At 35.1% G+C, this 25,021-nt stretch overlaps 2 protein-coding genes across 4 annotated transcripts in view; both read right to left on the bottom strand.

Moving 5' to 3' along the window:
- Window positions 1–5,432: 5,432 nt before the first annotated feature.
- LOC128231498 (microtubule-associated protein futsch-like) lies at window positions 5,433–23,146 on the bottom strand. Of its 3 annotated transcripts, none has more exons than XM_052944411.1 (14): window positions 23,047–23,146; window positions 21,249–21,506; window positions 20,716–20,884; window positions 20,068–20,146; window positions 19,596–19,679; window positions 18,861–19,071; window positions 18,270–18,445; window positions 17,722–18,006; window positions 17,129–17,346; window positions 16,790–16,882; window positions 15,384–15,532; window positions 10,446–14,491; window positions 8,282–8,410; window positions 5,433–7,151 (listed from the first exon to the last, which is right to left on the bottom strand). In XM_052944411.1, exons 2-14 carry the CDS (start codon window positions 21,457–21,459, stop codon window positions 6,981–6,983), a joined length of 6,021 nt encoding a protein of 2,006 aa, XP_052800371.1. In that variant the 5' UTR covers window positions 21,460–21,506; window positions 23,047–23,146; the 3' UTR covers window positions 5,433–6,980. The 3 variants fall into 3 exon arrangements, with proteins under 3 accessions (XP_052800371.1, XP_052800370.1, XP_052800372.1); XM_052944410.1 differs by lacking the exon at window positions 23,047–23,146 and adding an exon at window positions 22,825–22,901; XM_052944412.1 differs by lacking the exon at window positions 23,047–23,146 and adding an exon at window positions 21,782–22,279.
- A 1,099-nt stretch (window positions 23,147–24,245) lies between these two features.
- The window catches only part of LOC128232283 (dual oxidase maturation factor 1-like), a 9,163-nt gene continuing 8,387 nt past the window's right edge, over window positions 24,246–25,021 (bottom strand). The window contains exon 10 of the mRNA XM_052945761.1: window positions 24,246–25,021. This exon is cut by the window's right edge and continues 1,182 nt beyond it. The gene's annotated coding sequence lies outside the window, so the exon portion shown is untranslated.

The following is a 25,021-nucleotide window of genomic DNA, read 5'->3' as shown; positions in this document are numbered from 1 at the left end:
CGAGAGAGAGAATCGTTCGACAGAAAAATGAAGATAAAGCTGACATTCTTGTAAATATTTCGCTATTTAGCTGAGATATGGTACCCTTTGAATGATCCAATGTCCTTAGCGATTTGTTTCACAACCAGCAAGTAAAAGAAAAGCGAAAACGCAATGGAAACAGTTCCGCATAATCCAACACAATAATGAATCTAAACACAACTCAAAAGAAATACCTGAAAACAGACAAGATTTTCCTCATGGCAGCCACTATAAGAATTTTTTTTTTTTTTTGGCTTTTCTGCTTCAACTGACCAAGGTAAAGCGTACACAGGTATTAATATGCAAGATTGACCACATATGACTCCGTTCACTCAAACCTAATTGTACACATGTCCAGGGGCTAGAATACATTGTTTGAATATATAATCCTTCCACAGTCTCTTTTGTTTGGATATTTAAATTTTAGAGTGGTTGCTGTCCTGGCATTGATTAGATGAATCATGTGTATATAGCGTGTCCTGGTGTGGCGAATTTAAAGTTTGCATTTATTTATTTAAAACATGTCACAATTATTTATTGGCCAATCAGCATTTTGCCTTTGGCCGATTACGCAAAATAGATATTGATATGGCCAAGTCACAAACGTGCAAAAAGTGTAAAAACTTCATCACATCTGATTTAATTTATTGATTTTCACTAAGATAGGCCAGTTTGATTTAATTCCATGTTTTCTACGTGTATCTCTCTAAGTGGAACAACAGTAGGAACTGAAATTCTGACTCAAAAGAATTCTGTAGACATAATTAACATTTACGTTCTGCCTTTATTTTGATGAAGACTTGTAATCTTCCTCGTCTCGAGAGGGGTCTAATTATAGATACAGTATGAGTTTTCACCACGAAATAACGAACAAACGAGTAACTGTATCTGACTTATACGATGATAAGTGAATTGCATATATTAGTGAGGAAATAAATGCTTTAATGAATAAATACAGATTCATAAATTGACAGATATAAATATTTTCCCAAATGATAAACATTAGATTATTAGTATAGCCTTTCTAAAAACAACTTAATGACTAGTGGGATTTCTCGAAATTCTCGTGCACGATCCGCTTTAATACAAGCGTAAGAAGACACGTTTTCAATAGCTCTGCTGTGGGTATGTATACAGTCGTATAACTGCAGAATTCAACGATGCGTGTTACATCGATACGTTATATTTACAGACTATCTTTGCAATAAAGGTAATTAATATTTTGTAAAAAGTCGAACAGTGCCAATATTACCATTTAAGTGAAGGCCATGCAAATAAAAAAGATTGGCATGATAACGATATCAATACTTGCCTTTGGCCATTATAGCTAGAAAGTACAATCAGCTATCATTTTATATTCCTAATATACATATACTTAAAAGGAAAAGAATCATCTGTCAGAACAAAATGTCTGATTTTGTTTTGATTTTTTTACGATTCATGTTACGTTTTACGGTACGGTTATCTTAGGCTACCTTTATGAATACACTACGATACTGAAGATTGCAGCAAGATGCACCACACGCATACAATTAAGAAACCAAGAGTGTCCATCTTTGCTTATTTCTTTAACAAAGTTTCGGACATCGTCGTAGGTGGCAACGGCGTATACAAACGTCATTTAGCGCTTGTAGAAACGTAATGGCAAGCCTTAAAGACAGTGCCATAAATCATCGAGATGGTCATTGTCCCCATGTCATGATTTTCGGGACGAACTTTAACGAAATCGTGCGAGTAAGAGCTATCCTAAACGGAGAACACCTTTTGATGAACTGATTACTGATAAGTATTAACAGTACGAATTATAACATTGTTTAAGTCAGTTTCATTTATACGCCCACAAACGAAGTTTGAGGGGGTATATAGAAGTGAGCTTGTCGGTCGGTCAGTCTGTCGGTCTGTCGGTCGGTCAGTATGTCGGTCGGTCGGTCGGTCGGTTTTCATAGTTTCCGGAAGATAACTCATGAAAGGCTAGACAGATTTGAAAAAAAATGGTACACAGGTGTAACATCAGAAGATACAGGTCAAGTTCGATATTGGGGCTGGTGGGGCCAAGGTCAAGGTCACTGTTACTAAAAATAGAAGAACGGTTTCCGGACGATAACTCATGAAAGGCTAGACAGATTTGAACAATTTTTGGTACACAGGTGTGACATCAGAAGATACAGGTCAAGTTCGATATTGGGGCTGGTGGGGCCAAGGTCAAGGTCACTGTTACTAAAAATAGAAAAACGGTTTCCGGACGATAACTCATGAAAGGCTAGACAGATTTGAACATTTTTTGGTACACAGGTGTAACATCAGAAGATACAGGTCAAGTTCGATATTGGGGCTGGTGGGGCCAAAGTCAAGGTCACTGTTAATAAAAATAGAAAAACGGTTTCCGGACGATAACTCATGAAAGGCTTGACAGATTTGAACAATTTTTGGTACACAGGTGTAACATCAGAAGATACAGGTCAAGTTCGATATTGGGGCTGGTGGGGCCAAGGTCAAGGTCACTGTTTCTAAAAATAGAAAAACGGTTTCCGGACGATAACTCATGAAAGGCGAGACAGATTTGAACAATTTTTGGTACACAGGTGTAACATCAGAAGATACAGGTCAAGTTCGATATTGGGGCTGGTGGGGCCAAGATCAAGGTCACTGTTACTAAAAATAGAAAAACAGTTTCCGGACGAAAACTCATGAAAGACTAGTTTTTCTTGTCAGCAGTGTAACTTCTAAATTACTCAACAGATTTAAATAAAACAATACATGCATGATAAAAGAAGATGCAGTGTGCAGTAACCTTGGAGTTATGGCCTCTTTTCAAAGGAATGGTTTGCCATTCCTGTGTCCAGGCGGCATTTGGGGGTATTCGTCACTCCTGTGACAGCTCTAGTTAATAATCTGTTTTTGTTAATGGTTTTCAAAGACATTATAAAAACAACCAAAACAACTTGAAAAATAAAACTCAAAGACCTTGAATTTTTCTGAAAGAAAATTGTGGGAACCTTGTTTATAATGAAGGGCTGTTTCTGTGTGTTAAGACCCATATTATAGTTATGGTTTAAGTAAGGTTATGTGTAGATAGTGTTTATTATTCATATCTATGCTTACATAATATGCTTCCACCTGTAGCTACAGAAGGATGTACCATCTTATCAATGGACATAGTGATTGAATCATCGAGTTCTAGAGATCTGGATTAATCCTGAAATCAGGATTCAGAGCTTTTAACTTCAGACTATTTTACAGTTTGGGGTGGAGCTGCACACACATTTGTATAAAAACAATAGGAATTACCTTGAAATGAATATTAAAGACATTCCAAAAACAATTTCAAAAGGGTTCTGAGCTCTGCTTTGGGCATTGATCAGTCATATTCAAACAGACCCACGACTTATTTTCAGGATTGACAATTATCAGCTCTTTGAACCCCTGCATTATATTTCATATCTTTCTTGAAAGTTTCCTTCCTGGTTGTTTCTGTTTGTAAGCTGGTTGAAGGTTGCCTTTATTGGAAGCAATTTGCATCAATTCACATACGAGTTAGTAGTAGATTAATTAATAATACTAATAATAAAACACCTCTACAGCAATTTCAAAGCGTTGAAAGGTATTAAATAATTAAATGATCGTCGAGTTAACCGTGAACCACGTTAAAATACGTCATATACTTTGTCAATTTTTCCATTAACGCGTAGACGCGGTTGCGAAGCGTTGGTACTACCACGTTTACTGTGTCTGCTCGACGCACGCCTCCAGAACTGAGAGTGCTAGACGGTTATATTGAAGCGTACGTCTTCTGGTTGTGGCGACGAAGACATAAATGAGGGTTCACTGTGTTGCAAGTGTTGGGTCATTTGCATCCATTTGACCATACGTGTCCACTAAATTACGAAAGCAGTTTCGATTTACATTTTTTTGTATTCAAAAATTTAAAGAAGAAATCGCAACTCTCCTGATGTAGCATGATGACGAATTAGCTCAAAATAATGATGATTTAGAGAAGTTATTCATTCATAATACACGCTATATCCCCCAGCGGGGGGAATGTCCCCCGGAATTTCGAACCATCCCCCGGTTGGGGATGAACATCCTCCAGAATTAAATTATGAAAATGGCGATTATGAAAACCCCCTGGTATGGGACTCAAATCCCCTGGAATGCTGAACGAAATCCCCTGGGGAGTCTTTCAAAAAATGACATGTATGATTCATGATTAGATTTAATGACAAAATCTTCATTCAAAACCAACCTCCAGTCATCATTGGGAATAAAACTTACTCCCCTTAAACGCTTTTAAATAATAAATGGTACTTGGGGTGTGCACCCAATACCGGCATTGGCTGCATCTTAAACTCTGTGTTGTCTCATGTTCCTCCATCTCCTGTGTATGCTTATCGTTTTAATGCCTATGTTTATCTTAAAATAACATAAAAGTATCTGTTTATATTTAAAATTACAAAATGTAACCTGTATAGACTTTGTTTATCTTTAAAAACATGTTTACAAAATAAAAATGTGGTAATTTTTAAAACTTTCAAATGTGTTTATCTTTAAGACCCTCCAAAGCATACATTAAACAAAAGAGAAACGGAAACTATTTAACCTTTACTGAGCGTATGTCTACTGAAATGCGTATTTCCTAATTTGCGACGTTTTTGAAATGCGCTAAATTACACGTTTGGCACAGGCGACGTCATTTGGTAATTTCAGCGTTGGCAGTGAAAGGGTTAACCAGAATTTCTAAGTCGAATAATAAAGGCCTATTATTTGCATTAAATGCAAACTAGAGTTATCTAACTTAGTTAATGAAGTAGGTTGGATGGTTGAGTATCATTATATAAAGTCTCAATGCAATACCTCAAGTAGTTGCTGAGATATTAACCTATGTGTGCTTGCACGCAAAACCTTAACCAGAATTTCTAAGTCGAATACTAAAGGCCTATTATTTGCATTAAATGCAAACTAGAGTTATCTAACTTAGTTAATTAAGTAGGTTGGATGGTTGAGTATCATTGTATAAAGTCTCAATGCAATACCTCAAGTAGTTGCTGAGATATTAACCTATGTGTGCTTGCACGCAAAACCTTAACCAAGGTGTGACTCCACACACTTTGACCAGCCAAATCAACCCCGCAATTCATTCCTTAAATATCCCAACCTGCCCTAGAACTTTAACGTAAGTTCCATAGTCAATCAGGGGCCATAATATGGAGTTATCTAACCTCATTAAGTGATGGCCCTGAACAACTGTGTGAAGTATTAAGTGAATAAAATGAAGGGTATTGGAGTTATAAGTGAAAATCTCAAGTTGGCAACTTGCCCTAAAACTTTAACCAGACGCCGACGCAGACACTGGGGTGAGTAGTAAAGCCCTCCTTATTCTTCGAATAGTCGAGCTAAAAAGACATACACACATAACAATTTTACAATTTATTATCAAAGAGGATGACTGACATTTTTTAACAGTTTTATACAAATGGGGTGTACATCAGAATGCACAAATAACCGTAATACATCTTACCATGATGAGATGTAATGCATATTTTACAAGGATGATTCTATTTCAAAATAACTGTTAGAATTTTTTTCAGTATAAAAATGCCGCTTTTAAATAATGCCATTAAAAGCAAAACTATTAATAAAAGGAATGACATTCTTCTCTCAAATTAAATTCATTACAATCCAAAGCTGTTGTTTTTTTGTAAAGAGTTTTTGCAGGAACAAAATCATTTGTGTTCATGAAGATTTTGCTTGAAGTAGTAATATTTTAAGGCAGCAGAGGTAAAACAAGACAGCATTAATAAATACTGCTGTTTTCTTTACTTTTAACAATATTTTGACTACGTATTAAAAGATGTCTTAACAAAATAACCATTTCAAAAAAATACAGTAAAACCCCTCTATTCAGACCACCTGTGGGACTTTGAGAAAATGGTCTTAAAAGCTGGGTGGTCTTATTACTGAGGGTGGTCTTATTACTGAGTTTGTGCAGACTAGTTTATTTAGAATACATGTCCTAATATAACAGTTCCTTACAATGGTTTTTAGCATTTTTGCATATCAGTCACAGCATGCTGTCAGAGATAACATTGTTATTTCAGGTATTTCAATTTGCACTTGGTTTGTGTTGTTGATGAAAATTAAGCAGGAATTGTCTATGACAGCTCGAAATTTGAACATAAATGAATATAATATCATTATTTCTACACCTGTCATGTAATTTTATTGAAGTTTTGACAGAAATAAGATTTTATGAAAAATAGTGAAAATTGTGTTGATCAAGATCAAAGATAACCATAATTATCCCTTTGTTTTCTTTCATTGTTTCTCATGATTAAAGATATATTAATGTAGAAATTGTAGAAAATTATGCCTTTCATTTAAAAAGGACAGGCATTATTATTTTCAGCAGAACACAAAATCACTATTGCTCTATTAATCCAAATCCTTTGATCTTTTCCTTTGCACCATCATTTTCCTATTAAGTTTCCATAAATAAACGAAATCAAAACATCAAAAGTGAAAAGCCTCAGAAACAGTCGATTAAAAACTTAAAAGAAAATCTAAAATTGTCATATTCACAAATGAGCAAATACTTTATCAAAACACGTTATTTATAGTCCATAATTTTAAATTCAAATTTTGCTTTCAAAGCAGGTTTACCCAAAAGGTTAATCAACACATTTAACAATTAAAGAAGTATGCAAATAACACATGAAAATGCATTATTATTTTATCATACATTTATAATACATCTTTCAAACATTCCTAATCAATGTCATTCAAATGATCCTCTATTAATCCACTATTAAAATGTTCACTCATGTTATAAACATGGTAATCAAGCCAATCATAATTCTATGTCTTAAGCACAATACTTCTTTATGAAAGCTCAGTATATTACACAATTCCATGTATGGTTTACAACTGTACACTGTTTGCTGCATCTATTGAACACCGATTCATCACCGCCCTGTTTTGACTGTTTTAACCCGCTCCCCGTTTGCTTTTGGGCCGGGGGAGATATCGTCCGATGGCGGGGAGTCCATGTCGGGCTTAGACATTTTGTCCACATACGCCTCAACAAGGTTCTTGATCTTGTTGGGGTTGATGTTTCCACTCTTGCTATGGCATATCTGTAAAGAAACATGTACAGAAGTTAAAGGCAAATATCATGTGCGCATTATCTTCTACAACGTATGTACCAAGTTTCATATGAATCAAGGATTTTTGAGTTATACCCTTGGTTAAAAAATTTGCACAATGCTGACAAGAACACCATGGCTTTGACATTATCTCAACTTTTTTCTTCGAAAAAATGAAAAGGTGACAAAACAAGAGCTGTCACAGAGACAGCACGCTCGACTATTCCACCGCTTTTCGGTGTATGGATTGTAAAGTTTTGGCGAAACATGCATGGATCACTGTTAGATTAGATTTGAATGCAATACATGATGTGCTGAGATATTTACAAAAATTGAATATTTGGAAAATATTTGATGTGGTAGGCAAACTTTAACGTAAATTCTAAGTCGAAAAAGGGGCATAATTTTGCCAAAATGCTTGATAGAGTTACCTCCTCCTGTGTACAGGTTGGGGGTATGATGGTGAACAAGCGTGCAAAGATTCTAAGCCAGATGTCAATGGAATTTGAAAATATTTGAGGTGGTACGCAAACTTTAACATAAATCCTAAGTCGAAAAAGGGGCATAATTTTGTCAAAATGCTTGATAGAGTTACCTCCTTCTGTGTACAGGCTGGGGGGCATGATGGTGAACAAGCGTGCAAAGTTTCAAAGCCATAATTATGTCAATGGACTTTGAAAATATTTGAGGTGGTACACCAACTCTTACAAAACTTTAACATAAGTGGTTACGCCGACACCGACGCTCGGGTGACTAGGATAGCTCTCCTTATTCTTCGAATAGTCGAGCAAAAAATGATAGAAATATACACAAATAACATAGGTTGACCAACTAAAATTGCTTACTTACATGTACTTCACTAAGATTTTCACTTTTATTTCGATAAAAAACGATTATATTGCAGACAGGACTTAAAGGCTTAAAGTCAAGTGAATCAAGGTTTCTTCTTGTGGACTATAAGCATAAAGGGCTCAGCTCAAGGATCGATCCCAATTTGGAGCTTCGTCAATGATTATTTCTGGCCCTCATCCAGGAATGACAAATGGTATTTTAGCACATGAATTTGACCAAATTTAAATCTGTATACTTTAAGTTGACGTGTTAAACCCCAGCTAGCATACCTTGGGCACAGCTTTCCTGAGAATCTCCTTGTACTGGTCTTTGTTGATGCGTTTACTGGAGTAGAATGGCTTGACGGCCATCTTCACTTCCTCCACAACACGCTCCTGCAGGTGGAGCTTCTTCAAGTACTATGAAAGGGAGACAATCACATATTTATGTAATTTTATATTAATTGCACATGGTTTGATAGGTTATACTAAACTAATTTATTTTATAATATACTGTCCAGTAGAAATGGCTCGGTTCATTTCCTCAAAAATACCCTGCTGCAGGAAGAGCTTCATCAAGACTGAAGTACTGCGGGTGGGACTCCACATAATTGGTTAGGTAATATTATACTAATTTGACAAGGTAAGGTTAAAAAAAACTAATTATATTTCATGTTGTTGAGTCGAACACCTTGAATGCCATCTTAAACTCCGCTCAACATTCCTCCTTCTTTAGATACTGTGAAAGGGGAGCCACTCATGGGTAGGTTATAATAAACTGATTATTAATTCAGAACATTTTTCACTGATTTTTAGCAATACAAATGAATATTCAAATATTCAATCAAACGTTTGGTATTTGAATGTCAAAATCGGTTTTCAAAACAATGATTTTATATTAAGTTGGAATTACACTCCTTGATGGCTATTTTAACCATCTCCACAACCCGCAGTTCCATTATATGATTATTTTCTAATTTTGGACTCCCTACTAGTGATTTTAAAATAGAATTCTCTTCTAAGAAATTGGACTGAACCCTCAGAATAACCTGTTCTGTTTGTTTACTGATGACCGAGTTCTGGGAAATATTTAATAATGACATTTCTGATTGAAAAGGATATTGCAATACTGTCAAATACAGAAACCGTTCCCAGTGATTCTTGGAAAAACAATGATTTATCACAACAACCTTCAACATACACAGCCATTCAACTGATTTATTATCTCAATTGGTGCCTGTATCAATGTTATGTGAAAGGAGTAAAACTGAAAGCTTGTAAGTTATGCTATTTTTGTATTAAGCAGACTTTACAGATTGGGATAAACGGAAGGATCTGCTTGGTTGCCTAATGCTGACACTTGGTTATCATGTAATGAAAAAGGGTCAAGAAGATGCATAGAAGCAGGGACATTTTTCATTAAGAAATTGTTTTTACATATTTAGATTTTATTTTGGCAAAACTGGTATGTAACATTTTCAGATAATTATTTCAAATATTTGGATTTCTGGACTATAGCCAAAGCCTTACCATATTTTTTACCTTTGCACTCAGCATAAAATTAACTTAAATAATGAAAGTTAAACAAACGGTTCAATTTCGTGAAAAAAAAAGATGGATCCAAACATCCTGTGATGCAACCCAATTAAAGGGGCTGCACCCTGTATCATAAAATAGCGGGAAAAAAAAGAAGAAAATTGTCGAAAACTGACATAAACTTGGTATTGATGTATAAAATGCATTGATACATACAAACTGAAGTACTACGTAGTTTACAATTATTTTATTTTTTCAATGCAGTTTTTTCGTATTTTTCTCTTAAAAAAGTTTACTAGCTATGTCTACCTAGAAGAATTAATTCCTTATGCATGAATGGCTAGTCAATGTTATGAAGTGATATTACCAAGTTATGTATTTATCTTAAATATTCCATCCATTTAGGGTAAGCCTTCGTAGCACAGTGGATACAACACTGGACTTCAATTTTGGCGACACTGGTTTGAACCTGGTCTCCGACTTGATTTTTTTTTACATTTTGGTAAAAAAAAATAACAATTATGATATCAAAGAATAAAACATTTAATTCAATAATTGTCCTGAGATTCGTTAAAGAAAAAAACTTTTTGGTGCCAATCTGATGTAAAGTCCCTTTTAAAGCCAGCAGCCAACTGCAACTTGATGAGTTTGTCTGCAGGTTATCTTTTGCCTGGTTGACTCATTAAACTGATTTGATTGGTCAGTACCTTAGGGTATTATTGGATAAATATTGACCAATCATTAAACATTATGGATAATTCTTACCATTTAAACTGAACTGGTTTTAAACAATTGGCTGCAGAAGGCCATGTTCATATCTGATTCTTTATTCTACTTCATATTGAACATGAGGACTGTCCCAGACCAATATCTAACAAAGCCTGAATTTGATGTAAAAAATTACCCATATCTCAATTACCTTTTCTTTGTTGGTCATTTCCACTGCAGAAGTCACGTCATGAGAGTCGAGATCAATGTGAGCATCTTTAAGAGCTTTCTCCTTCAAGTCCTGGTCTCCAACCTCCTTGTGTCGACGCGAATGGTGGCGATTCTCCTTTGAATGTTTCCTGTGGTGGCGATCTTCTCGCGACTTCTTCGGAGAATCTTTCTTCCCTGATTCTGATTCTTTTAAGTCCTTTATCTTAGCTGGAGTTGCACTCTTGTCTTTCTCACTATTTTCATGCCTGCCGCTGTCTTTATCATTCAGTTTTTGCATTTTCTTATTGAAGTCTTCTTCAAGCAGATCCTCAGGATTGTCAATGAGGTTATCAAACTGTGGCGAGACCGGAAGTTCAATGTTCCCCTCATCCATGATCGGAGATCCCATATCCATGTCTACAACCTCATTAGTCTCTGGTTCAAGCCTCCCTCCTTTCATGCCAGGAGGCAGTGGCACTTTAAACACACCATCTGAACTGTTCTTATTCATACCAAACTCATCACCATTAACATGTTTTATAGTCATCAGTTTGGACTGGGTATTTAACAACTCACTTATTTTCTCCAGCTGATTCAATGCCTGCATTGGTCTGATCTGATCTCCCATAGGTGGTGCTCCAGCCCCCATTCTTGCCAACCCGAGGATCGCGGATACTGAGTTTGGAGGATGCCCAATGTTGCCAGAAGGCGGTGGCATAGACATCATACTAGTGCTGGGCGGTGGTCTGGTAACCATGGCCGAGATGGATGCCTCTGAAGCTGTGGGGAGTAGAGGGATGGGTAGACGGGGTGGGGGTGCCCGGGGATCAGGTCCAAGGTGGATTAGCCGGGATTCTGGCCCTCGGGGTGGGGCTAGCACATGGTTAGATTCATCAACAGAGATTGACACTATGTTCGGTGGCGGCGTGTTTGTTGAGATTGGAATAAGTTGCTGAGGTGGCTCTCCACTGACTCCAGAGAACTGAGGATGACCTGGCGGAAAATTATGCGGACCATCCTCAAATGGCCCATTTATTAACTGTCCAGGTAACCTTTGACCTCCAAACTGACTAGGATGCATCCGTGGTATAGCTTGCCTCATGGGACTCATAATAAGCTGTCTCTGTGGTGTTATTGTAGGAGGCAAACCTCTATGAAAACCTGGTGGCATAACATTTATGTTCATTGGTAGTGATATGTTTGGTCTCTGTTGTAGCAATCCTGGAGGTGGTCCATCCATAGGCGGTGGAGGACCCTGGAGCAATATTGGCCCCTCACCCAGAATTCCCTGTCCGGGTGGGGGTTCCTGAATAAGAATACTGCCTGGGGGTGGGCCCTGTGGTGGGGGGCCCGGGGGAGGTGGTGGGAACTGAGGGGGGAGAGGAGGGGTCGGTGCAGATAATGGCTCTGGCAATGGTGGCTGGGGCTTCTTTGGGTCAAAGTCACCAGAAACACCAATTGTAATAAGGTTTTGCCTTTGTTGTTTGCTTTTGTTTTGACCCAGAAACTCATCCCTATCCGTATATTGGAACTGTTCAGTTTCCTCTGGCTCATCATCAAATTCATCATCCTTATCTTCATGTTCAACATATGGAAGAGCGACTCTATCTCTAGATGTTTCAATTCTGGACACTGTTTCAATTTTTTCGATTCTATTTAGAGTCTCAGGGGACATTTTATCAGAATCTGAAGAAATTTCATCATATCTACTTTTCTTTACTAACGACATATCATTGTCCAATAAATCACTAAGTTTGCCTGAATTTTTACGATCCCTTTCTTTAACTTTCAAAAACTCTTTCCTACTAAAAGGACTTTTTGCTCTACCAAATATGTCCACCCTTTCAAAAGAGTCTTCCCTACTTCTTTTACTATCTCGACCTCTACCTCGCTCCGCACTCCAATCTCTCTCTCGGCTCCATTCTTTTTCTCTACTCTTCTCTCTACTCCATTCCCTTCTACTTCTTTCTCTTTCCCTGCTTCTACTTCTGTTCCTTTCCCTACTTTTATCCTTCTTCTTTTTCTTATGAGATCTATCCAGAGATCTGTCTCTTGACACACTTTTATCTCTGCTTCTGTCCTTGCGTTTTCTTCGTAATCTATCTCTAGAACGAGATGTAGATCTTTTGCGATCTTTCGACCGAGATCTATTTTTTCGTTCATGTGACCTACTCCTTGATTTGACTCTTCTGTGCTTTCTATCTCTCTTACCATCTTTATCTCTATCGTTCTCTCTCTTACGATCTTCCCTGCCTCGCTTTTTCCTTTTCTCTTTTTCATCTTCCTCCCAAACAGTTCTATTTTCCGTATTTTGAGTTACCTGAATCACTATTCTAGTGTCAATGTCTTCATTATCATCAGAATACTTTTTCTTCTTTCTATCTTTCTTACGTTTTTCTCTCGTCTTAACATCATCATCAACTTCACCCTCTTCATATTCCTCATGAACTAACTTGTAACCAAGATCAACCTTCCTGCCGTCTTTTGACTCTTTTCTATGTCTCTTTTCTATATAAACCTCCTCACTATCAACACTTACTTTTCGTTTTACTTTCTTTTGGTCTTTGTCTTTTTTCTTTCCATAATCAGACTCACCAAATTCTAGAGACAACTGTTTATCTAACTTCCGCATTTCATGTATAGGATCTTCTTCCTCAATAGTGTCACTAACTTTTGAAGATTCACCTATTTTCTTAAACCTATCACTAACAGTCATTTTCTTACTCGAAGAAATTTCATCTTTATCAAGTGGCTTAAACTTACCACTTAAGTAAACCTTTTCATCTTTAGATTTTTTCGACTTAGATTCAGTCTTAGCACCTTTTAAATCCTCAGATACATTATCCACTCCTTTCACCTTTTCACTTGACTTACTTACACTGTCTTTTACTTTTTCCTTAGGACAGTCCTTTTCTATAGATGAACCTTTTTCCGCTTTTGCATTACCTTTCAGATTAGTCTCTTTAACTTCAGGTTCTGAATCTTTATTATCAATCGCTTTTACTTCTGGCTCCAATTTTTCAGCTTTAGCTTTAGTATCTTTAAATGCATCTTCAATTGTTTTTGTATCAAGTTTAAACGTTTCAGGAAATGCTCCTTCACTAAAATCAACATCTGCAGAGAAATCAACTTTTCCCCACAATCTTTGTTTTTCAAAAAGAGCTTTTCTGTTAATTTCAAATGGTTTAGCACTACCTGGTGATTTTTTACTAGTTTCTGTTACTTTGATACTTGGTGACTTTTTTGGCGAAATATTTGAAAGGATTTTTAAAGGGGAGAGTTTTTCAGGGGATTTCTTCTTATTTTTACTGTCAGAGTCCTCGAAGTCTTTATTTTCAACAATAGGTTTAGACTCAACTTGTTCTTTTTCTATTTTTTTCTGCGGTGCGAGTTGAACTTCAGTTGAAACTTTTTCAGGTTTTAGCTCAGGTTTAAGATCAACACATTTTACAGAAGTATCATCTGCTTCAAGATTTTTAGAAGAACTAGTATCTTCCTTTTGTAATTCATCAGTATCTTTTTCTAACTGAAAGTCATCTTCATCAACAGTGCCTTTTGCTAAAACAAAATCCAAAGAATCTTCATTTGTATCTTGTAAAGCAGAAAAATCAGTTTTTAATACATCACTACTACTACCCTCATTCTCACCACCATCTGTATCAGTCTCATTAACATTAGGCTGTATCTCCTCAGCACTTTCAACGTTGTCATCTTCAGAACTTACATCATCTGTCGGATGAGCAGGATCATATTCATCAATAGTGTCAGCAGCTCCTTCATTTGTTTTCTCACTATTATTTACATCCACAGGTTTAGCATCACTATCATCACTAAACTCTGCTTCACAGTCTTCTAACTCATCTGTCGGATGAGCAGGATCATAAACGTCATTATCATCATTTTTAGTTTTTAATGTTGACAGAACAGATGGGGTTTTTTCATTGGTCATATCCACTGCAGCAAATGAAGACCTGAATAATGTCTGTGAAGATTGGGGCTTCTCTGATGACTTTGATGAGGAATCCTCTGTTTTAGTGATCAGAGACCCTGAAAATAAAAGATTTGAATGCAATCAGGGTTTGAAATTAGCACAATCATAGAAGCCTGTGAGTGGTAATTTTTTTTTTTAGGCTTTTAGAATTGGGTATCACAACTTTTACAGCCAAATATCAGGCAAAAATACCAGCTTTTTTTTCAAAAGATAGAACTTCAACGGCTGCTATTAGTTTCTTTTTAAAACTCAAGGAAACATGCATGACATGCATCAAATGGATTCTTTCTTTGTGATATGCAACTGTATGATATTAATGTTTCATAAATCATAAAAAATAGTTAAAAAAGATTTTGGTTTGGTTTTTTGGTTTCCTTCAAAACAAAGACAATGAAGAGCATTTTCTTCTTAAAGTCATTTAATGAAAAATTCATAATAAGTATATCAGTGCTTCCGCAAGGATTTGAAAAGGGCAGCGTGCTAGGTCAGAAAGGGCACTTTTGAAGCACATTCAATAAGCCTTAATGGGGCATTTGCATGGGTCAGTATTCAATTAATTTTGTGTCTGTGTTTTTACTACTTTCAATACTTATAGTTTATTTTCAATACCTTAGCTGTTATCTTTACTTAAGTGTCACAATTATGTATGTTTATTATTTTTATACTTATTTCTAAAAATTGACTTGATATGTTCAATTAATATAAAATGAATTTCATAATCATCAAACAGGGCTCTGTCAAACAAAAGGGCACAGCAAGGCATAATAAAAAGGCAGCAGGATGACAGAAAAGGGCAGGAAGGGTGCTCCCCCCTGCTATTTAGGCCCAGCTGGAGCACTGGTATATCCTTATCATAAAGCTCAAATTCAAAATCTTCAATTCCATGACAGATAAAAATGCATTTGTTGGTATTTTTTCCACCACACAGTGACTAATATAAGACCCTACCATCCCTGTTGATGGTGACATGTTTGCCCGAGAGGTTGAGCCGTTTTTGGCTCTCCATAATGGAGCTTAGCAGGTCTAGCGGCCCGCCACTCGCCCCGCTGTTTGATGATTGGGGCTGGGATGGGGTGGATTGGGGTTGCTTCTGGCTACTGCAAGAGAAAATAGAATTTGAGACTCAAATGTTATGTATGGAAAACAACATTAGCTAAGGCGGTCTTAGCAGTATACATCAAACCTAACTACAAGATGATTGAGACAGGGGATAGATGGATCACGGCTGCTCCTCACAACTGTAAAAGAGAAGATTTGTTTTTCATATATTTATTTTATTTCAGTTAAGGAAACAACTGCCTTCTTGTTTTTTATGAATGCTAGTACCATAGTTTTCATTATCGTATTAAATGATATCACATTACATTTATAAAACCTACAAGCCTGTTTTATAAAAACTCTGACCAAAACATAACAAAAAGATGACTATCAATTATCTTTAAATAGGAAATATATGACATTGATGGCGTATTCTTTGGAAGAGATAATTATTTATTTATATATTTGTAAGTAAAAAGTAGCAAAAAGTGACTTGTAAGCAGTTTTACAACATAAACAAGTCTTACTATATAATATACCATAAATGACATCGCCATCATATAATTCATATATTATATTATTTTGATATAACTTAGTGTAATAAATCTTGATGTGACATCATATATGGATAGCGCTATAACTTGTGTGAATTCTATAGACATTTACTGTATTAAGTTCTTTAAATAATCAAATCATTTAAGATATAAATAGAATATCATATTAAACTCCTTGACTTAAGGCTCTCACAGATTGAACATTTATATAAAAATGCATGGAAACCGGTGATAGTAGACTGCTGACAAAAAATCAGATCGCAGATTTTCATAGTTTAGTTCAAAAATTTATGTTTTATGTATTTTTCTTAAACCGTTAGTAACGTTTTTAGCCATAAAACATCAATTTTTGACGGAAATATGAAAATCTGTGATCTGATTTTTTGTCAGCAGTGTTATACCACTAGTTTGCAGATATTAACGCAAAAATTGGCTCATTCCAAGACAAAAAAATAAATAAGTTGCCAAAACAGTTAATCTGTGAGAGTGCAGCTTTAAATTGAAAATAAGTCGGCAAGGCTCATTTTTATCAATTTTAGAAATATTGTTCAATAAATTATAAACATTCACTATTGAACGACCACTCATGCATTATTCTCTATTTACTCAACTTCCCCTTCTGAAAAAAGAGTAAACAAAAAAGTCAAAAATATCCAATCTGTATACATTTGAGGGCAGTATAAACAACAATTCAAGACTTATATCGGGTGTTTTATTCACATCCGTAACCACACTGTTACATCACTTTTTCACCATACTTACGCCTGTGGTATTCTGCCTATTGGCTTGTGGGAACTAAGTGCCTGTCGAGAATATTTACTCTGGGGAGGATTTGGAGATGGAGTATCACACTCACTGAAAACAGATTGTTTTTCTTTAAATAGCTTTGTAAATTAAATTGTTTTGTCAATGCCAAAATTCATTTTTTGGAAAAAACAACTTTCTTGGCACCCAAGAAAATATAAAATACTATATAAAAGGTTTTTACACCCCAAAAAACAAACAAACCGTCAACAATCAAATCACATGTGTGTAATAGTAATGTCTAATAAAACAACATTACAAAAGATATCAAGAAGGACAATATTAAACTTCACTTACTCATCAAAATGATGGAGTTCCTCTCTATTTCCAAATATGGAGAATGTGCTAGCTCCACTCTCAGCCCGAATCATATCAAAAGTTTTCTCGACTTTTAGTTTCTGGCGGGGGATGGTACAGCCAACTGGAGGAGAGGAGAGTCCCAATGCTCCTGCTATTCGGCTCTTTGCTGTTGACACTAGAGCTGGCTTTGCTGTACGCGCTCTTCTTGATGTTTTCTATATATATATATATAAGGTAGATAATAAGTCTACTATTTTACGATCACCAATATTTTTTATACATTCTCCAAAAAAAAGAAAAATATCAAAACGAAATAGAGATGATTTCTTAAGATAAGGAAGACCTGATTTATTCTGTGATTAGAAAATAAGGGCTATTCCATTCAAAAATATAACCCCCGGGGGGAAGGCACTTTTAAATTATGCCACCCCCCTACGGAAGCAAATTAACCCTTTTGAGGTCCAAATTAGCTAAAGAGACACCCACCCATATACTTTTTAAATGATTGCCTTCCCCCCGGGGGTTATATGTTTTACTGGAATAGCCCTAATGAATAGAATCTTATGTTTAATAATTCAGTTCATATTAACCTTCTTTGTCCTTCTCTTCCTTGTTTTTCTCTTTCTTCTTGTTTTTCTTTTAGTTCCTTTAGCAGGACTTTTTCCACTTGCTGTTTTTGTTGTTGTCTTTTTTGTTGGTGTTTTTCCTGTACTTTTTGTTTTAGTACTTTTTTTCTTCCTGGTAGTTTTTCTTTTCCGGGTCGTTTTTCTGCGTTTTCTTGTGGTTTTTCTCTTTGTTGGGGATTTCCTTGGGGTGGATTTTCTCACTGTAGTTGATGAAGATCCAGCTTGTGGCTCGTGAATGTCACTTGTATCCTACAAAAGGTGACCGAATAAAGAAATCAAAAGACAACAGAATTTTTTTGCTTAAAGCAATATTAATTTTTCTTAATGAACCTTTTTTTTTAAACTCAAGTTTTTAAAACAGACATGAAAGCTTGTCGACGTCTACTTTGAACATTTACAAATATTTCTTAATATAATATCTGCATCATAGTATCATACAATCAATAAATCTTTCCATTGATTAAACAGTTATTAATATTTATATAAGAGTGGTTCGGTGTCATGTCAATTACCTCCTCATCAGAAACGATAGCCCGGTTTCTCATCCTACGAGTCCGAGCCTCTCGTATCTCTTCAATCGCGTGTCTAACGCGCTGCAGAGTCATGGTGCGCCCAATTTGACGTCGTGGGTGGGCGCCAGATGTCATCACATAATCGGCATCTTCCTCTTCCTGGGCTTGCTCTTGAGCTATGGATGAAAATAGGTCTGATTAAATTATAAATAAATTTTTTAAATGTATTACCGTAAAGTAACTATAATTATGAATGTCGTAATATCAGTCTGTGGAGAATTTTTCATCAAACTTGCACCTGTGAATGATTTATAAAGCAACGCATCAAGTTCTGTTCTACATATATTCTATATACTTCTGGTTTTAGCCGTGAATTCACTGATCATTAACTAATTCATAATACTCATTTAATTTGATCATTCTCCAATTCCTAATTTTGGAATGAGGGCTACAACATTTAAACATATAACCTACCCAAGGAAGGCTAGAAAAAAAATTTTTTGGGAAGGTTCCCGTTTGTTTTTTTGCCATCACAAATTCTAAAATCTTTCATAATATAAAAAAGATTCAATAACAGTCTCAACCACCAACCTTGTCTATGAGCACACTGTGGACAGAACCACTCATCTACGGGTACAGCCAAGAGGGGTGGAGTGAGACAATCGAGATGGTAACCCTCGTCACAGCCGTCACACAGCAGTAGGCGGTCCTCCCGGTCGCTACGGTGACACATCTCGCAATATGTTGCCTCCTGCTCCTCCTCTTCAACATTATCAGTTAGATGACGCTCTTCAACAGGAATCTGGAGAGAGAAGTACAGCTTTAGACCTTAATTCGCATATCAATGCATTAACAAAAGAAGTAAAATAATGAAAGAGTAGGTTTGGGGGCTGGTGTTAAAGACGCTGAAAACTTGGGTTTTATAAAAAATATTTTAGTTATATAAATTTTTTAATTTATTTAAATTTTCAATCATTAAGCCATTTTCATTCTCAACTAACTGTTTTTCGGCATTTAAACTGTTTTTTAGCATTTAAAATAGCAAGAAGAAAGATTGTGTAAAATGTAATGTTTAAACACACTCTGTGTTTCACCAGTGATAGGCTTGCAGGCTTCTGCTGCTTTTGAAAACTGCCATCACTTAAATTACGATAAGTTTATCAAGTCCAACTACAGTGATCATACATATGATTATTTTTCAAATTGCTGTATTGTCAAAGGGAGGTAATTATTCACTATTACCTTAACATATGATTATCCTTTTTTACACTTTTTTCCATGTGAGTTCTTATTAGATTTACGTGGATTTAAAACAATGATTATTACCTTTTTGTAGATGACATCATCTATTCCATGTTTACACAGTATCAGTTTGAACACCTGACGATCCAGAGGACATGCATTTGTGTTCTGTAAAAGAGGTATAAATTATTAAACACATGTATGCGTTATGTAGAACTGCATGATACATAGCCAATTCTGAAGCAAATATACAATAATGGACGTACAAGAAATTAATTTGTTCATGTTTTTAACAAAAAATCCATTCTGGAAATTCAGTTATAATTACTAATATATATGTTAATCAAATTTGATTCTTTCCCATTTTAGGACAACTTGCTCAATTTGATTTTTTCCTAAATGTTTGGACATCTTCAGTTATTGCATTGCAAATGGTAGAAATATATGCAACCACCATTTCACTGTCCAGTTTTTAAACAAAACGTGGCATAAAGTGAGTAATTACATGCTTAACTTGCCGTATTCTACTTTTTGAAGAACAGTGCTCCAAACTTACCTTTGCCCATTCCTGAATGCACTCCAGACAGAAAACATGGTCACACGACTCTGGGGTCCCCACATCTTGATCTCGAAACCTGAAAGAAACATGCGTTTCAATGAATGTTTTGTAAAAGGTGTATTTACATGTTCTGTAACTAATGAGTTTCTGCAGCAAACCACCAGTGCCATTTCCATAGTTTTAACATTTAGCAACATGTAGCAAATCCACCTACTGAATTAATCTTTAATGTTGGTAGTGTTTGGATAGCCCATTGGATAATTCAATTATAGGCTCATTGTACAGAACTTTGTTAAAGTTAATAACATTGTAAATGGCATTGTTATTAACTTTGATTTTTTTTATTAAAGATGAAATATTTTATGATGTGCTCATATATATTTGAGTAAATCGTATTGCAAATAGTTAATACTGCAGATCATAAGTGCATCCATGAAACAGTCAGTGCAGTAAAGATTTGAAAATTAACAACAATTACAATGTTGTTTACTTTAACAAGGTTCTGAACTATTGGCCTATTGTTGGATAATTAACTATTTTTTAAATGATATAAAATGAACTACTGATCCATCAACTGCTTAATTGACAATTACAATGTAGTACTGGTATTCTCTTTTATCAAGATTGAAATTTACAAAGACTGACCTGTTCAGACAGATAGGGCATGTTTCCCCCTCCCCATCAGAGTCACTCTGCTCCTCAAGCAGCTTAGCACCAGTTTTCTCATCTTTCTCACTCTCAACTTCTTCATTATCATCACCATCATCATCATCCTCCCCTTCCTCATCTTCATCATCCTCATCAGTGGACCAATCTGCAAAAGTTGATTAATAATGACAATTTGCTTTTTTCGAAGTCAAAACAAATCAGCCTTATATAATCATCATGGTTTCATCTTCCTTTTTTAACTTGCTGCTATACATTCTAGCATTCAATATTACTGCCTATGCTATTCCTATTTCAGTTTGTTTTTCTCGGATCAAACAATGTCTAAATCATTGAATGAACCTTTTTAAAAGCATCTAAGCTTTGACAATTGTTATACACGTTCTAAGTACCACATTTTGCTTTAAAAATGAAACTTACTAGTCAAAAAACATCTTTTTTAAAGCCTGGAAAACATTTTAAAAGAAAGGGCTGCTTGAGGCAATGTGCTTATTTTAACCACTATTATATACCTTCATCCTCCTCCATCTCCCCTTCATTTTCACTTTCATCCTCATCATCATCTTCACCTGACTCTTCCTCCCCATCTTCATCATCATCGTCATCCTCAGAACCCTCACTCTCTTCTTCACTTCCTGATCCTTCAGTTTCCATCTCCTCACTACCTAACTCTTCATCTCCCTCTTCACTTAAAATAGTTCCTTCTGATTCTTCTTTATCCATAGTTTTTTTTTTTACAATTTTATGAAAGTCCTTAAAATGCTTTCCACCTGAAATGTTTTATCATAGTTTTCTTTTTATTTAAATCATATCAAAACTATACTAACATTTTATTTAACATGCCATCTACAAATCTTCATATTCATTACACTTTATCAACTAAAATATGACCCCTCATGAATGACCATGGATGATAAAAAAAAATATATTTTTGCCTCCAAAAAAGTTATAGGTAACCTTTAAATCATAATCTATACTATTTAACAGAAATCAACGTCAACAGAGAATGATGGTAAAAAAAAATCCACACATTAAAGATACTTACTGTTACTTACATACAGCCTTGCAGGTGAAATATCTTCTCATTTCAGCAAAACCATAGTTTGGACTACGGAGTCCCAATTTGGAGTCTTTGTTAAAACCGCTGTGTGAACAAGGCCATTCATAAAAGGTCATTTCTTAGTCATGATAAGCCAGAAATTGGTATGTAAGGATAATTATTCATCTAACTGTAACCAAATGCGCTTACACCTGGCAAAAATTTAAACTTGGATATATTGATAAAACGAGTATGTGCATACCACTGCCCATTGCAATGCAATCAATAATAAACAGCACCAGATTGGCAGATGATATGACCAAGACTACAGCGGAATTACAGTGGTCTTCATGATTATAATTTTAATCTTGTTTCCGTACATATTGATAACATGATGACTTTTCCAGTTATAATAAGATGTGAGAATTGGCTTAAATCTAGGTACAAAGCCTCGTTTCTGCTGAAACCTAATCTTTAATTCGACTTGCCACTCAGGCAAACTGATTTTATTTCATTTTGCCCTTTCGCAAAATGCTTGTTTAGGGCATAGAGGATCATGAAGATGGCATTATGTCCAAGATCAACAGATCCCATACAGCCAATATCAGCATAAAAAATCATAAAAACACTTGAGTACCAATTATGTGTATGAAACACATGGAGTACCCTACAGGTTTCATGGTTTGCATATTTTGGCAAATTTCATCATTTTTTTTGGAAGCTTGAGACGTTCATATCTTATGTTTGCAGCTGGTGTGTATGCAGGTTGTCTTTAAACCAAAAAATAAAGAATTAATTACAAACTAAAAGAGAACAAAATCAATTATTACTATGAACACATTGATACTATAAATGGACAAGCAGAACAAATGGTGAGCACATTACAGCATCCTGTGCTGAATAATCTGCAATTAAAATCATTCTGCATCTGTATCAATTTTATGACCAATGTATTTCGGGTTCCTATTTAACTTTATGCCAAACAAATATAGTGTCCAATCTGGACACCTGACATGGAGGATCTGGTGTTCCTCCATGCAATTAAGTACCACTGGATCCAGAGAACACCAGGGTTGGTGTCGAACGCTGATGGAACAAAATGTGCCTGTAATTTCTAACAATCAGTTCTTTTTGTGCCGTTTCGTCCGATTTCGAACCGCAAAAATGCAAGTATTTACAACTATCTTTCGTCTGACACGCCAACATTGTGTTTCTTATCTAACTGGTAAACCATTATCCTTAGATAAACAGCGAGGATAGATGTTATATACCTTTAAATAAACAAAAAGCCGTTATAAATTCGCTGCAACGGCATTTTGTCCACCATGTTTAATTTCGGTGCCCGGATGTTACACAGAAGTAATGTTGTTGTGAATACTGCAAAACATTAGAGGTTAAACATGACTAAATACTCAGTGACGTTGAGTTTTGTGCTTGTGTAACATACATGTTTCATGTTCAAATATTATTCTCAATGCCTACAATTGAGTATATGAGTTAACATTAAACAATACAAAGTAACAAACGAAAAACAAGTTCATGGTATAAACAAAAAAGATGAAATGAAACAGCAAAATTCTTTACTGTAATTATCTTATAAAAGAATGATGCATCATATTATGATTATTCAATCTAAAGTAAGACAATTATTATAAATTCCCTGTTAAGTGCTCATTATTTTTTGGAACGAATATGAGTAATAGAAGTCAGACGTAGGCAATAGAAAGTTACAATCAATTACTTAATAAATTAACCCTAAGTAGCGTTCCGCCTATGAACCTAACTAGCTAATATAAAATGGATTAAAAAGCTATTGACTAGAACACATTTTAAATAGTCCATTTGGATCATTTTTAACGTTGACCCTCGTTGAAAATTGATAAAGGGTGTTATTAAGTGTAAAACTAAGTGAATTATATTGTCATACTTTTTCGAATTTATTAAATGTATATGTTGTATATTTATACAACGCAATCCGATTAGCTATATCAATTTTAAATTTATCTAAGAGCTGTTTCAACATCGAAAACTGACCATGATACAAGTAACTTATAACCATACAGTACACATTTTAGTCCATAACATATTTTGGATTGTAATTAAAGTAACAAACTTTTAGTGAAACGTATGTCACAAGTAAGCTGAACACATATGTGATTGCTTTGTCAATGGCCATAACTGCTGATACTAGTCACAAAAAAACACTGTTGATGCTGTAACACTTCACATATCGATAACAGTTTCTGTCAGGTTTGGTAAATGTAGGTATCTAACTTTCAGTTTATATGAAGTTAAATATATATATGCAACCTTTCTTGCTTTATGAATAAGGGTTGAAAACGTATGCAAACAATTCCGTTTTTTTTTCCGTTTTTAATTCAAAGTATTATTTCAAAGAAAAATCATATAATATGTAAGTATATAATTGTTTATTTCCACATTTCAGTGACATAGCAAACATATAGACATATATAATTACAAACATGAATTTATATATACATAAAATATGACAAATGCGTAGTATAAGATATGAATAAATTTTCGGATATTTACAAAAACATGTATACACGTAGCAATATAGTGGCAGGTTTAACTTTTATCAAAATAAACACAGTTTCTAAAATATACGGATTCTTTCATCAAATCTTATCTTATCTGTATATTGTCTTTAAGATATTTGTACTAGGACCTAATCGAAAACGAAACCTAGTCACACAAAAATGTTTACAACAAAAGTAGTATTACTGAAAGACATTTGGTATACTTAATACCTATTAAAACTTGTTTATAGGGATTAATATCCCTATATCTGCATATTATGGTAAACGCGAAACAAGCGAACGTTAAAAAGGTTATCTTACGGCAGTTATATGCCACCATAGCATATGTTCGTGTATAATACGTATTCAGTTTTGAATGATCTCTTTTTCTGGTCAAATAGTAGTAGCATCCGAAATGTCTACAGAACTAATATGCAAGTAGTTTGTGCTGAAGGGAAGAACATTCGCCCAGAAGATATATAATGTCCTTATAAAATTTAGTGTTTAGCACGAAACAGCTCTATGGTGTTGTCTGTGTGAAAGGTATGAAAGGGATATTATGCTCCGCTTATTGCACAATTTCTTTCACATTGTGTGGTATCTTCGATTCATTATACAAATCGATATGAAATTGGGTACAAGAATAAAATCATTTCGGGATGGTATTTTTACTCCGCGTTCTGCAATTTGTTTCCGTACAGACTTG

Source organism: Mya arenaria, chromosome 4 (genome assembly GCF_026914265.1).
Source record: "Mya arenaria isolate MELC-2E11 chromosome 4, ASM2691426v1".
Classification (NCBI taxonomy): Eukaryota; Metazoa; Mollusca; class Bivalvia; order Myida; family Myidae; genus Mya; species Mya arenaria.
The sequence above is the reverse complement of the archived record's forward strand: the minus strand, read 5'-3'. Positions and strand labels throughout refer to the sequence as shown.